Consider the following 17,152-nt stretch of genomic DNA (forward strand, 5'->3'; position numbering starts at 1 on the left):
TTTGATTGACAACTTCTGCAATTTTTTAAACATAGTTTCGCTAGTAATTATTCATTATAAAACCTAATATTATGTCATTTTAAAATTGTCTAATAATGCAAATTTTAAACTATACTATTAGCTGTAACTGTCACTATTAACTATAAAAATATATTAAATTTACGAACAAAGCATGGATTATCACCGATGTTTGTGCAATAGTATGTAAAAAATATTTTAAAATCCATTTTATTTTATGTTTCGTTAAAATAATATTCCTATTGCTACAATCAGATTTAATATTTTGGATGTAAGATATTTTCGTTCTAAAAGCATCATTATTCTAGTAATATTTCTCCTTCAATAGTCTTATCTCGATTTCTGGAAAACATTCTCTCCTTTAAAAGCATCGGTTATAATAGTTCTTCAGTTCTATGGTAGATTCCTCATTATTTATCGATAAAGATACTTGAAGAAAATCAAATTTTTAAGATATAGATTCTGGATAGAAAATGTTCGTTCAAAGATTTGAAATTATTTATATTTTCACAGAACTGAAATTAAATTCCACGTAACTCTAAAAGATTTTTTAAGCAGTCATATAAATTCAAAATCGTCATTTAGTTTCTAGAGTACTCGTCATGGTAATGATGCCCATATTGCCTTGCTTTTAAAATTCGATTTTTTTTCTTAATAATAGCAGGTTATTTATACGAAATACTGTATTTTAAAATTAGGTTTCATGCATTTTAGGTTTAAAAATTATGTTTGACATAACGTAAATCAGAAAACTCTAAGCAAATATAGTAAATGGTTACCGTAATCCAAATTTCAAATTTATGTTATATTTTACATAAATTGTTATTATTTTTTTCAAATAGTTTTCAGTTTAGCCTATTAATTAAAACGTTTCATCTCTAATTCCCCTTTTTTATTAAAATTATTTTTCATCATTTTATTAAAAGGAAAATTCACTAAATTATTGATGTGCTTTTTCACCTCTTTATTATCATGCTGATTCCCCATTCCATTTCACTGATATACTAATTCCACGTTTTTTTTTATTCAACCCTTCCTTTTTTTCATTTCTTTACTTACTTTATCTATAATTCTTCCACGCGGAGAAAAATTTGGCAGAATTGCACCGAAATACATGGTTGTGACATTTCTGGTACAAAGAACGAACTATAATTCTGGTATTAAACCGAAATATACGGTATTTAAACCATTCATTTTGCAATTTTTTCGTTCATGTAGTAATGGAAATTCTGGTTTTCAAAATTATAATTCTTATTATCACTCATTTAATAAAAAATGACAAACTGACGAAAAAGAATTAACCGAATAAATGGTTTTTGTGCCATGCTCTAAAGTATCATCATAAAATTACCAAATTTTTCCAAAATCATTACCGAAGTGCTTCTGTGAAAATTATAGGTTTTAGAGTTCCCTTAGCCAAAAATACGGTAAATTTCACTCTATTCTGGTAGTTTTGATCATATTTCTTTTCTCAGAGAACAGTTACCAAGACGATGCGCAAACTTAAAATAATCAAATGTTTCTAAAACTAAAAGTAAAGTATTTGAAAATGGCCATGTGTAAAATAGAATGATTAAACAAAAGAAGAAAAAAACTTAAAAATGATTCCATATAAGAAAAAAAACAGGTTCAAGCACTTAGAAAAAAAGCACTTCAGGAGGAAAACGAACAGACATTACAGTAAGGAAAAATGTTTATGTTTCGCGTGATTAACTGTCACTTTCAATCCCTCGTCCCAGATTAACATGTTTTAAAATTTGTAAAAAAATGAGACGTAAATACATGTAACGCAGCAGGTGATATAAGCATTCAGCTATAAAAAACATAGTACAGTAAAAAAATACAAAAGCTCTTTTTTCTTAATGATTTTTTTATTCAGGAATTTCGATCTTTTAAAAACGATTAATTATTGGCATCAATTTCTTTGTATTCAAAAACACAATTTGGGAGAGAGAAAATGGTATATGAATACTTTCGCTATGTAGTCGTTTTAATGAAAAAATGGCTACATATTTATTGCCCAAAGGAAGCAATAAAATATACTTTGCATGATTTGATATATATTACGAATTTTGCATTCAACAGTTGTCACTGTTTAAACCTTTTATAACATGAAGTTCGTCCAACGGGCTTAACCTTTAAAAAAATGATAGCCCAAATTTCAATACAATTTGTGTAATTTTAACTAAAAATAACTTACTCTCCGATGCGTAAGGCAAAACTACTACAGTTATGTCTCAATGGCTGATATTAGTTGGTATTTTATTCTGATGTAAGAAAAGTATACTGGATTTCTACAAAATATAATTTATTATACTTTGTTTTATTGTCTCATTCTCCAATATCTATTATAAAAGTTTTGTTTAAGTCCTAATTCTCAAAATCAAATTTAGTTATTTAGAATATAAACTCCTCATTCGATGCATTACTTCGTGTACTTTAAATTAATTATTCAGAAAAAGCTTTATATTCTAAGCTAAAGGATTTTGAATTTATTAAAACTTGAGAAAATAAATTGATTTCTAGTTATTTCAAGTAAAGAGAAGAAAACTAATTTATCACGTCTAGATTGCGGGTGGTATCCCATTTCTGGGGACATCAAAATCAATAGAACACAATATCGGAACATAAGGCCAGGATCTGAAAAGGAAAGAAAATAAACTACTAGATACGCGAAGGATGATTTGTTTCCACACCAGTTAAAGGCAAGACCAAAGGACACAGCGGAAATTGATTAATGGGATAACAAATATTTTCGCTTGAAATGCTAAGAAATAGGAGAAATATTTGCTCTTGTGGGGTTTTTTATAAATTCAAAATTGAAGGTAAAAATATTTTTATATTAATTAAATATGGATTCATTTGAATTTAAAAGTGAAAAGTTAAAAGGAATTAAAGAGTTTCTGTTTTCCCGTTTGTATTATATTTTATTTTGTTACCCTTTTTGAAAATGTATCATTAAATACTTCAATATTTCAAAAATTTTCAATAAATCTAAGATTAAAGAGATTTTGCTTTCCCGTTTGTATTATATTTTATTTTGCTACCTTTTTGGAAAATGTATCATTAAATACTTCAGTATTTCAAAAAATTTCACTAAATCTAGGATTAAAGAGTTTTTGCTTTCCCGTTTGTATTATATTTTATTTTGTTACCTTTTTTGAAAACGTATCATTAAATACTTCAATATTTCAAAAATTTTCAATTAATGTATGCAGTTATAAGACAGACAGATATATATATATATATNTATATATATATTCCACCTAATACGTATTATATGTATAGAGTTAGAAAAAGAGATACATTATAGATCCCCTTAACAAAAGTAATTGTGCCGATCTATCATATGTAAAAAGTCAATACTGAAACTTCTAGCAATATACAACAGTATATTCTGCAGATAGGGGACAAATGATATATAAAAGAAACATTTGTTTATATCAGAAATGGCAACAGATGTATTATCCTCTGAAATATTTTCTTCTTCAAGAAAAACGTGCTTTTGCTTAAAGAAAATATACAATAACAATTGAATATAATGCTAACAAGTAAGTATATATTCTATTTATGCTTAAGTTGCATCCTTTAGACTTCTTTTCTTTTAACTTCATTTATAATGGAATCTGCATGAGATAGTATCCTGCGCAAATCGCTTTTATTTTTGACTCTTTATGTGGCTACATAATTGAAACTCATTTTACGAAAAGATACATTATTAATTTCTATTTTAAGTCTTTTCTATTATGATTTGAGTCCCATTCAATATTTACTATATTTTAACAGAATATCTTCATATTTATTGCACCATATCAGTCATTAGGTCATAAATATTAGATATAAGAAAATTGATCATGAAAGAAAGAACTCGAGGTAGTGCAAGAAAAGTAAAGCAAAGAAAAAATTGTTTTGTAAAGCAATTCTGAGAAAGAATAAAGACGATGTTTAATTTAAGACAGTGGAATAAAAATCTGTGGTAAATCATAAGAGACGGGTAAAACTTTGAGGGGAAGTAGTGTGCATCATATGGTTTGAAAACAAGATATTACGATGAAATAGCTATTATTTCAAAGCATGATATTGTAGCTATTATGACAATAATTACTAGAAACTGTAAAATTCGGATAATTTATGTAAATAAATGTGTTTCCGGTCATGGGTTACTATGCAATTCTTTCAACCAGTGTCTTATTTTACCTTGTCCGTATTTTATCAATGGCAATGCATATATAGACCGATAAAAAAAATCATATAGCTTCTTCAGAATGTGTTTTTGCTAGCTCTAAAACTCTCTCTCAAGATCTCCCTTACTTCTCCTTTTTTCTCACTTCTTTATTACCTTAATAAGAACTATTATTCTGCTCTAAAGTATCATGATAAATTTATCAAATTTGTTACAGATTATGAAACCATAATTTCTTGTCATTTTACCAGAATCCTTACCAAAGCTCTTCGGCAAGAAATACGAATATTTTCGGTGCTTCCGTAGAGACACGCTAAATTTTACAATGTCCTGGTAGTGTTGATCATTCTTTTTTCTCAGTGTATTAATACTGTCGACTTAACTGATTATTTGATTATTATTGTTATTGTTGTTTCTAATGTAACTTGCCACACTAGCAAACCTGCTTGGTGAAACCGAGCAAATTTAAGGCAGAGGGTGAGTTTCTTGTTCTTCAGTGGCGCCATCTATGGCCAAGAGTTCGTCTTCAGCCACACACACATCGCAACCCGTTTATAGGGCGGATCCATTCATATATCCATTCATTCATCCACAGATCGTAATTTTGACCTGAATCAGAGAACGATCGATCTCCAGTCCAGTACTCCCAGAGGTATTGATTTGTTATGGGAACATGGAGGACTTGACAGATTTAACGTGCATCAATCACCATTTACTGCACGAGCATTCTTCGGCCGGTGGGATTCGAACCCACGAACTCTCGGACATGGGTCCAGCGCCCTACCGACCAGGCTATCCCGGCTGCATGTAAACTCTCTTTACACACATAGTATCCCCACGAGATTTTGAGTGCGCTGATTGACTTTCTTGGGAACACCATCTGTGACGTATGGTTACTTCATTCTGCCATGCTTGTTATTTTCAGCATAGAGTGGTTTTTATACTCCAGCTTTTGTGTACAAACTTGAAATGTCAGTTTTTTCACCAGAGAAACTGCCCTCTGCATTTAAAAATAAAGTAAAAAATATTTCCTCAAATACCATTACCCTTAGAAGCAATGCTCTAAATTTAGACGATTGCAACAAGTGGGTAATGGAATTTGGGGAACTTACCAATATGAAATGAAACTCTAGAACTTCCAAATCTCATGGACAAAGATTTGTTTGTAGGTAAATAACTAGTTTAGTTATTTTAAGAAAAATTTTGTATTCAATTTTTATGGGAAATGCTTTTTTCGGTAAATTTATGATTATTACATGCATGAATTCTTATGAAGCTAATATCCCTCTAATTTATTGAATAACATTGAAATCGAATTTAATTGCCTTGCTTAATTCTTATACTCACTATAAAATGAAAACTGAATAGTTTTCACTTGATATTTATTTAATTACATTAAGATTCATCGAATTATATAAATATTTTATTTATTTCTTGTGGATTACTAAAATTATATTATAAAATTTTTAATTTAATATTTATTAGTGGCGCCATCTATTATTATAAATAAAAACTAAGAGATCTGCATTATACCTACCTATTTATAAATTATTTTTAATGTTTTTCTTTTTTATTTGTGAAATGTTTTATAATACCTAAAAACTATTAATTGACATCTAAGAATTCAAGCAATTGTCTTTTAAGATGCTTATTTTATAAATTTTTGATTGCATAATTCCCATCAAGATAAAAGTTAATGATAATGAATTGTCCATTAAATTAACACCACGAGTATTAAAAGAATAAATTTTCAAAAAATTCCCTCTTTTAATTCTAGTAAATTTCTCTTGGATTGTAAATATTTTTTTATTATTTAATTGCAGGAAATTATTTGTTTGTCACCACAGTGCGTTTATAAAAGTGCCGCAGGAGAAATGTAAAAGTTTTTGAAAAATTCTACAATTTCTTTGCTGAATTATAATTACATTTTTTTAACATTTTAGAACATTTTCCTCTAAGATATGATAAAATCTTTTTCAAATAATCAACCATAATTTTAAAAATTTATTTATTTGCATTTTAAAATCTCATATAATAAATTCAAACTTAACTGAGTGGTTCTGCAATCATACTTAATAAATTTAAGTAAGAGATTTTAATTTCTAAGTGCATAAGGATCTTCACAATGCTATTCAACTTGAATATTAATCAATTCTTATATATATATTACATAAAAGCTGGCTAATAAAACTTTAATTTGTGTTTAATAATTATTATTATACTAATTTGATGTTTTACCAAAACATGATTGTTTACCTTGCATTTACCTAAAATTAATAACAAAATATTAGCATAATAATTAAAGCAAATTGGATTTAAATAAATGTGTTATTATTAAAATACAATTAATAACGCTGTTTAATTTTTTGAACGAAACTTTAACATTTGTCATAAAATTAATACGAGAAATATACTGGAACTGTTATTTACGATTGATTTACAATTTGGGAACAAACTACGGAGAAATGTTATTGGGGAGGAGCTACAGAAAGCCAATCAGCACTCTCAAAATATCTTGGGGATACTATGTGTGTAAAGAGAGTTTACATGCATCCCGGCTCCAATTATTATTATAATACTAAAATACCTCCATCTTTAGTTTACATCAATAGAATTTCGTAACAAATTGCGTGATTGTGGAAATATGATCGACAATGGGCACACACCGCCTTTTCTTCCCATATAGTACTCATCGCTAGAGTGGCTTCAAGCCACCACTGGAAATCAAATCATCCTTCAGAAGGATAGTTCATTGTCTTAACCACTGAGCCATTGTGGTTCAACGAATTCATTTATTAACTTAAAGTTAAATATGGTTTGAACTATTATCTTTAAAATACCATGCAACCGACCGGCCTGTGTAGGGGTTAGGGAACTGCTCTTGCATCAGAAAGGTTCTGGGTTCTAATCCCGGGCAAGGCATGGATGTTCTTTTTTTCTCTTTACTATCTATCCTTAGTGTGGGAACAACGTTGGCCCACCTAATATGTTGCCACTAAAAAAGTGGCCAACAAATCTGCCCTTCAAATGCCTGTATGACCAAAGTCATTATCCAGGTGGGTATTGGAAAAAAAATATCATGCATTTCAAATATACTGCGAAGACAAATGCAAAATGCAATCAAATGCTTATCATTGTAAAAGTAGTTTTTTTTTTAACTTTTGCTTGCTATCGCGCGTTTTTTTTTTTTTTTTTCTCATCATTTTTTTTTACATAACTTTTTTTTCAAAACATTCCTTTCTTTCTTTCAAATCCCTCAAAATCAAAACCCAATCACATATTAATGAAAATACTTGTCGAATGGCAAAGATTGAAAAGAAAAATTTAATTAGCTCACATTAAAAAAGTGTATACCTTTGAAATTTACCCAAAATAAAGTTTTGCCATTTCTTTTAAATGGAAAGCTTTCTAGAATTTAGCTATAAAAAAAAGACTAGAAAAGGGAGGTATCTGTCGTGCCAGCTTAATTGCAGATTAAAAAAAAGGTTCTGGTGTTACCAGAAATAGGTAAGGATTAGAAAGCCTTAAAAATCTTTCTCTCAAATATTAAAGATTAATAATTAAATTCTTTATCTAAGGTAATTTACGACACATTAAAAATCTCATCATGAAAGTACAAAGAAAAAAAATTGTTTTCGTTGACAGCCTTGACAAAATGCTCTCAAATTCTATCAAACCTTCGACAAGAAATATAGGAAAGTCTAATATGCAATAATTAGTGCAAATTATTGCGTATAATTCAAATACTTCCATCCATTTTTCTGGTTATCTTATCTTCTACGCCATTATGTAATTATATCGCCATTTCAATTCCATGACATAACAGATTCAACAAATGTGCAGTGTACGAAAAAATAAACGGACCACGCTGAATGACTCTTAATACAATAATTGGGTCTTCATAATCTAGGAATCAATTTTAATGGTTCAAGAGGGTGGCCATGGAATATGCTAAATAATTAATGCAGGTGATATTTTAAGTTACAAAATAAAGCTCAAAAATGCATTTGTTCTAATTAAACATATCGTTTTTTTTTTTTTTTTNTTTTTTTTTTTTTTTTTTTTTTTTTTTTTTTTTTTTTTTTTTTTTTTTTACGCATTCGGATTTCTGACTCTCAAAATATAGGGGGTAGTCACAGTTTGAGAATTATGGTCCAGATTGTTCCGTCGAGAGAGCGATCCAAAGTTTGAACCCCTTCCTACGTATTTCACCGTATTCCGAAAACTCCTTAAACGAAATTTAAAAAAATTACGCACAATTATGAAATAATGAGCATATATGAGGGCATTAATAATAATGAGCAGAACTGCATTAATTAATTATAATATTTAAGAGAATTCCGTCGAATTATTAAGATTGAATCCTGAACGTGAAGATCCGATCATTATATCAAAAGTTATTCTGTAGGGTCTGTTTATTTCTTCTCCGCACTGTACAGAAATTTAAATTTAAAAAAATCACTACGAAAAATTCTAAACAAATTCATCATATGACATTTTCTGACTAATACTTTAAATATAGTGTGATTTCAACAAAAGTATTTTTAATGCATTACAAATCTTTCTAAACATATATGGTAAGTGGTAAAAAAATATTCCCATTGCATACGAAAATATGGTTTGGTCTTACCCCATGTTAATATTATTGGTATATATAGGTATATTGATTTACATGCCAATATTATATTTCATTTCTCTCCAAAATTTCTCACAGAGCAATACTCGTGGTCCCTTTATAGTGACAGTTCTGAAAATCAAGTAAATTATTTTGAAATATTCAAATTTATTTCAGATTTCATCTCAAACAGCACATATTAATCCTTTAGTTGGTAACGTATATTTTCAGAATTATTGGATTGTTTTAAATCATAATATAGTTTGAATGTTTTGAAAACCTTAACCGTTCAAATAGAATATTAGATTCTCGGAACATGCCCTGTTTTCAAAAAGATAAAAACTGGTAACTTAACTATTGCATTCTTAACATTTATCTTGGAACATTCATATACACCAATATTCAAATCTGTATTTTATTCTGAAATCATTTCACTGGTATATTTTTAATTCCAATTTGCAGCTAATGAACTGAAATATATGCTTATCGAAAATGGGCCACCACTTTTTTCATTAAAACCCTTTTTTCCATTATTACAAACTGTTAAGGCGACAGATAGGGGGTTAACATGGTATGAAATTGAATTATGTAATCGGACATCCTAGCCATGTAATCTTACTGTGTAATAGTACTTCCTGATTACTCGCCAACTGGACAGTGTAGGGGACAGGGAATTGGCATTGAGTCAGAAAGGTTCTGGGTTCGAATCCCGGGCAAGGCATATATGTTATTTCATTCTCTGTACTATCTGCCCTCACAGTGCGAGCAATGTTACCCCCCACCTAATATGATGCCCCTGAAAGAGTGGCCAACAAATCTGCCCTCATACACCTGAATTGACGAAATGTCAATTCAGGGGGGGGGGGAATTGAAAAAAAAAGAATCGTTACACTATAATATTATTCAACTTGAGCTGAAACTTGGTTAAAAAAACACCTTAATAAGGTTGCTTTAATTTAAACCATACTATAGTTCATTGGGTAGATATTATAGTTTGATTTTGAAACTGTATTTTTGAGAGTATAGATATTTCATTTTTATTTTCAATTGATTTTTTTCAATGTCGGCTATGGACTTGAAAGTTTTTTTTAGAATTATAATTGCTTTATTTATTTGAATATTATAAACTCATTTTATAAGAATTGTTTCCTGGAAATCTCATGCCATTTTCGACATTATTAAATTGTTGGCATTTCGCGTTATGTCCCCTATTTGCATACTTTTTCCACTATTTTAAATACATCAAAAACAACTCAATAATTTATATTTCTCTTAGTATTTTTTAAAAACAAGGTTTGGTGATTTTCATAAGTTTACGGCATTAATATAAAAATTATTATTAAAAAAATTTCCACTCAGGTTTTAAAGGATGAAGCAGCATTTGAAAAGAATCAGTAGCATCAGTGCAAACGGGGGGGGATAGCACATTTCCTGAATATTGATGCTCATGTAAATTTACTTTCAAGCTTACTGTGTATAAGTACGTTATTTCGCTTATTACATTTTCTAAATCACATAGATTTTTACTAAGTACTATGTTGGAAAAACTAATTTCATTTTGAGTTTTAATTTTTCATAAAACTTTTAAGTTTTTAATAAAAAATAAGATTCCTTTAAATTGAAACTGTAATACAATAGCTATCGAGTGAAGAAAATAATTCTGGAAAAATTACTGTACCATACGGTAATGACATTTTTTACTTTTAAAAAAAAAATATTTATTTTGTTTAATAAAGCCAATGAGGTATTTAAACCATTCATTTAGTAATTTTTCAGATTATATGTTTGTGGGAAATTCTAGTTCTCAAAATGATAGTTTTTAATACCACACATTTAGTAAAAAATATAAAACTGAAAAATAAATCTTACCGAATAAAAGGTTTTTATGCCATGCCCTAAGGCATCATGATAAAATTATCATATTTTACCACATTTAACAAATTGTATCACAAATTATAAAAATCTATCTTGTTGCTGATTTTACCAAAAACATCCGAGCTTCTTAGTGTTCCCGTTGAGCTAGAAACTCGGTAAATTTTACCATATTCTGGTAGTTTTGATCATTTTTTTCTCAATGTATTAATACTATCAACTTAACTGATAATTTGATTGTTACTAAAACGATTAAAAAAAACGTCCATCTTTAGTTTATATCTACAGAATTTTGCAAAAAATAGCGTGATTGTGGAAATGTGGTCGGCAATGCTCCCAGGCCGCCTTTACTAAAATTTTACCACTTTCTGGTAATTTTGACAATTCTTTTTTTCTTCTTGGTGTGAATTAGGAACTTCATAGAGCATTTAAACAAGAGGCCTTATTATCAGAAACTCAAAAATTTCTTAAAACTTTTCATTTTTTAATAATCTAAAATTTAAAGCACGAAAAATACAAAACTTAGAAATGGTTTGTTTAGTTCATCAACAGTTCAAATAAAATAAAGTAACTGAAAAGTAAAGGATAGTCAAATATATTTTATTTTATTCAAGTAAAGACAAGTAAAATTATCAGGAAATATTTATTACTTTCTTTAAAAAAACAGTAACTTTTCAGACAATAAAGCTGTTTTAGTTGAGATAACAGAAGAGAATTACATTGATATATGAAACGATTTAATGAAAATCTTTAAAATGCATTTTATTGATTCAGTAATATAAATTAGCAGAAATTAACTTGAATTTAAATCATAAATTTTAAAAAATGCTTGTATCTAATCAAATATAGAAATAAAGTTTAGAAGTAAAAAGAACTTTCAAAATAAATTCCTTAGCTTTTGCACTGATTTAAAATTTCTCGTGACCAGTGAAAACACAAAATTCAAAAAAAAAATTAAAAAGTTAAAAACTTGATCATTAGTATTGAATTTTCAACCTCATACAAATTTTATATATATTTTTAAAATACCATTTAAGTTTGCGATTCAAACCTTCCCGGAAAATACAAACTCATTGTGGAAATGTGCAAGCGAAACCATATTTCTGTGTAGTACTTAAACATGTTACTTATTTCATTGGAGTACAAATTGGAATGTTTGGCAACTTAAAGTCCAATCTAGTAAATTTAGAAATAATTTCAACAACAATTATATTTTTTGTTATAACAAACATTAATGACATTGTTTCTAAATTATAGCGAGTTAACAGCGCCACCAACCCCACCTACAGCTGAACTTCCTGAACTTCCTGCTTTCTGCAGCACACTTTGAGATGAACTTGAGGCAGAATTTGTCGCAGAACTTGCAGCGGATGATGCACGTTTTGTTGCACTTGTTACAGATTTGGAGGATGAACTACTTGTCGAGCTTGCTTTTCCTGTGGTATCGCTCAGAACAGAATTTACTGCCTTTCCTACTTTATCAAGTACGGATGATGAACTTGTAGCTGAACTAGATGAAGAACTTGACGCACTTGAAGATGAACTACTTCGGCTTTCTATCAAATTGTACAATAGTTTTTCTAAGACACTTAATAAACCACCATTTCCTGATGATAGGTTATTCAGCACTCCTCCATTTGACGTTTCTCCAGATCTATCAGCACCTAAAGCACTAGTTATTTCAGACAGCATATTGCTAGAGGTTCCAGACTTCGAGGTACTTAAGCCACTTAAAATTTCTGATAATAAATTGCTAGAGCTTTCAGATCTTGAGCTACTAGAACTTCCAGATCTTGAGCTACTAGAGCTTCCAAATCTTGAGCTACTAGCGCTTCCAGATCTTGAACTACTAGAATTTCCAGATCTTGAGCTACTAGAATTTCCAGATCTTGAGCTACTAGAACTTCTAGATCTTGAGCTACTAGAGCTTCTAGAACTTGAACCGCTTGATCCACCCGAACCACCGTTGCTCTTACCACTAGAGCTATCGTCATTCAATTCGCCTAAGGAATCACTGTTATCTTCATCCGAATCACTATTATCTTCCTCAGAACTACTGCTTTCTTCATCTGAATCACTGCTATCCTCATCCGACTCACTGCTGCTTTCATCCGAGTCACTGCTGTCTTCATCCGAGTCACTGCTGTCTTCATCAGAATCACTGCTATCTTCATCCGAATCACTGCCATCTTCATCTGAATTGCAGCAATCTTCGTCGGAGTCACTGTTTTCTTCATCCGATGCGCAACAGTCTTCGTCTGAGCCACCGTTGTCTTCTTCCGATACACAACAATCTTCATTCGAATCACTACTATCTTCATTCGAATCACTACTATCTTCATTCGAATCACTACTATCTTCACTCGAATCACTACTACCTTCACTCGAACCACTACTATTTTCTTCCGATTCACTACTGTCTTCAGCAGAAATACCCAATGAATCACTGCTGTCTTCAGCAGAAATACCCAATGAATCACTGCTGTCTTCATTCGAATCACCACTGTCTTCTTCCAAACTACTACTGTCCTCATCAGAACTATTATCAGATGATTCGTTATCATTTCCTATCTGATTATTACCACAACAAGCAACTTTCTGAGATCCTACACTTGGATTATTATCAATATTATTTCCTCTTACAACCCTTTCTGGTAGTGAAACATAACCTCTTGGGGTTGCAGAATCAGCTGGTGTTCCAATAGTGTTACTTAATCCACCTGCAAATGCCACAGGATATCCTAAAATTAGAATAAATAAATGTAAGATAAATAATGAGTGCAGATAAATGTTTATAATTACAGTCAATTTTGTTTAAAATTCTCCTCGATTTTTGAAATCTCTGCTCTTACAAAACTGAATTGAAAATGCCATAGTTCAAGATTTTTAAAAAGAAGTAAAAGGAAGGTTTTATTATATAAGTGTTCCGTTCCACTCAATGACTCGTAACTCAAATACATAGAAACTTTATTTGAATATTTTTTTGATCTCTGCCTTTTTCATTTTGAAGTAGAGAGCCTTAAAGTCTAAGAAATGTAATGTTTTACTATCTTGTTTGTTTTCAATGTATAGCAACAGAAATCAACTATATATGTACTAGTTTTAAAATAAGATATAATATACTCCTAACAATATGAAAATTAGCCCATCCTCTCTATTTGACTGTAAAATCCTCAAAAACTTTAATTTAATAGCAGAACAGTAAATTTATTAGTATTTAAAGAAAATTTATTAGTATTTAAAGTAAATTTATTAGTATTTAAAGTAAATTTATTAGTATTTAAAGTAAATTTATTAGTATNAAAAACTTTAATTTAATAGCAGAACAGTAAATTTATTAGTATTTAAAGTAAATTTATTAGTATTTAAAGCAAATTTATTAGTAAAGTAAATTTATTAGTATTTAAAGTAAATTCATTAGTATTTAAAGAAAATTTATTAGTATTTTAATTGTAGAACAGTTCTAATTAAAAACAGCCATACACAATGATACATCCCATTCTCTACCGTACATTCCATTTTACTTACCCAAGTCCACATAGGTAACACAAGCTAATCTTTAAGGCGAGGAGTTGTGACATCACTGCGTTGATTTCAATCTTTGTTAAAGTAAAGATGGGACTTATATATTTGAAATCTGGCTTTTGCGAATCATAATAAGCCAAGACAAAGAGATAATTTGATTATTTTATTAATTTAGCCGAACTTAATTACTTATGCAGGGAGAAAAAAAATTCTTTATTTGGGAGTAATTAGTTTTTTCAGTTCTATAGGTATTGTTATGGTTACAAATCATATAAAACAAATAAGTTTACCCTTGTTTCTTGACCTCTGGAATTTCTAATCGTTTTCTGAAATGATCCAATTTCGATGGAGCCTTTTACTTAATTATTATTTTTAATTATACAGTTATTATCAATTATTAATTAATCAATTATTATTTTAATTACTAAGAGTTATTTATCAACTCGATTGATTTATTTTTACTAGTATATTTGTTACACGTTACGAAATCACACACCTCATGTGCGTGCCTATGACGGACCGTAAGAAGTTCTTTCTGGTGTTTGCTCAATGGAATATGGTTACGAATGTCGTTTGGACTCAGCAACATTTTGCACATCGTGCCGTGTAGCAACAAGTTATTTTCTCCGATTCATCTCACTACAATCTGGATTCCAATGAAGGAAGAGTACGCGATAAACATTACAGAAGGTACCGTCTTCCTCCACACCGTTTTTCCATACCACAAAAACGCCTAGCATCATGGTGTGAGTAGCTGTTGGGTACAATTGTCGGTACCATCCAGTGCGAATTGCTTGTAACCTCAACAACAAACACTCGCAAAAGGCAAATTGTTGAGCAAAAGATCCTCTCTATTCTTAGATGCATTCCGGGAGGTTATTTCAACACGATAATGACATGTTTCTAAGACTGCACAAGCTCTCTTCAGTGCGCAACAGGTTTTATTTCTTCCATGGCCTGCTTATTCCCCAGGTATATCTCCTATTGAGCATGTCTGGGTTTTTATCTGATAGCCACTCTCATACAGCTCATTAGACACACAGTAAGATTAAACTTTGGCATCTAGTCGAAGCCATATAAAAAGCCTTTTTCGTCGCACTACATTCAGAATCTGCGTGATTAAATGACACGACGTGCACATGCTCTTATCGCTCAAAGCGGAGGACACATAAAATACAGATTGTGGGGAGAGAATAGTTATCGACAATTTCAACCTTCATCTATAAAAAGGTATCACGCCATTGAATCGAGTTAGCATGTCTTATATAGTAGTGAATCAGAATTGTATTTTTTGTAGTGGTAGATACACTACAGTACTCTCCCACCAGAATTATAGCTGTGATAGAATTCGATGAACGGATACCACTAGTTGATTCATTGCCCTTTTGTGAGAAGACGGGAGAGCTGTATTAAAATCACCGCACTTTTTGAGTGCTGATCATGAGAGCTGTATTATGTTCGCGGTCGTGGTCGCTCCTGTGTTGCCATTAACAGTCGAGTGTGTATAGGCCGAAGTTATGTGTAATCGAGATTGAGTAGCAACAGCGAGAGGAAGTAGATAATGTCGCAGTCACAAGTAGCAAGTCAACGGTTCAATGTGGACCATCCATCGAAGTAGGAGTGTACAGATCGAAGTTGGCATTACTATCAAAATAGGTGTGTTAATATCGAAGTGGATGTTTCTCTCTAGGTAGGCATGTTCACATTGCTTCCGGGTCACCAATGTGGGGAGAGTTGTTATCGACAATATCAACCTTCATCTATGAAAAGGTATCACGCCATAGAATCGAGTTAGCATGTCTTATATACACTGGTTATCATAAATTAAGGAAAATTCACAAAAATCGCGATAACTCAAGAAATTACACATGGAATTTTATGAAACTTACCCACAATATACAACACATAGTAAGGTATTAAACAACATAAAAAGAAATTATCAGACATTAATAGTAGTATAGAAATTAGCACATGTATAAAATAAACAAATTGGAAGTATCGGTTTGCNGAGGTGATGACGGAGTGATAAAAAAGTTAAAGGCATTCCAATATAGAATTATATCATTAAGAAAATTATACTCCTTAGAATTGCGCAGAAAAAAGCTTTATTAAATCTTCAATTGATATATTTGCAAGCTTTTAAATATCATAGCATTAAATTATTCAAAATATTAAAACTTAGCGTAAAGCATCTTTTCATACTAGTTAATTATCATCTAATACGCAATAAATCAAAATTAAATAGTAAACGACCAATTCATAATTTATAACATGTATTAAAGTAACTGGATGCAACATATTATAACTTTACGATTCGCATGTGAAATAAGCTTATATAAATATTTAAAAAAAAAATTTTACTTACGAGGTGAAACAGGATTTGGTGAAACACAAACTCCTTTTTGGCATAACTGAAAAAAATATTTAAGATTGCATCTTTGAAATTTTACATTTTTTTTTCATTACAAATTATTTTATTACAATGGGGAAATAATTTTAAAACAGAATTCTAGTGAAAAAAATATTTATTTTTTTTACATTTGCATTTACATTTGCATTTACATTTACATTTTTTTTACATAGCATTTTTACCTGAACTAATATGGAAAATGAAGAACCAGCAAGAGTGTAACTTGATATTGATATTCATATAAATTTTTGAATACATTAAAATATTTATTTTTTACTCTGTTTTTACTTTTCATAGATAAAAGTTCGAAACTCTAAAAAAACATAAGCTTATCAAAAAGATTTTGAAATGTAATATGGATTTCTTAATCAAATTTTTCAGTAAGTCAAAATATAGTTTGTACAGTGTAAACAATCAACGCGAATCCTGATGCTTTTTAATTTTAACCTAACCGAAAGAAAAATAAAAAATTTAATATACCAGCTCTTTATTTTTTATATTCAATTTAAAGGAAAAGTTAAAAATATTT

At 29.9% G+C, this 17,152-nt stretch overlaps 1 protein-coding gene across 1 annotated transcript in view; it reads right to left on the reverse strand.

Annotated features, from left to right (window-relative positions):
- Window positions 1-11,267: 11,267 nt before the first annotated feature.
- LOC107443793 (dentin sialophosphoprotein-like) overlaps window positions 11,268-17,152 on the reverse strand; it is a 35,878-nt gene continuing 29,993 nt past the window's right edge. The window contains exons 6-7 of the mRNA XM_043040867.2: window positions 16,579-16,624; window positions 11,268-13,429 (exon numbers count right to left, since the gene is read on the reverse strand). Coding sequence (XP_042896801.1) covers window positions 11,940-13,429; window positions 16,579-16,624 — 1,536 coding nt within the window. The 3' untranslated portion in view covers window positions 11,268-11,939. The remainder of the gene's footprint in view (window positions 13,430-16,578; window positions 16,625-17,152) is intronic.

Source organism: Parasteatoda tepidariorum, chromosome 4 (assembly GCF_043381705.1).
Source record: "Parasteatoda tepidariorum isolate YZ-2023 chromosome 4, CAS_Ptep_4.0, whole genome shotgun sequence".
Taxonomy (NCBI): Eukaryota; Metazoa; Arthropoda; class Arachnida; order Araneae; family Theridiidae; genus Parasteatoda; species Parasteatoda tepidariorum.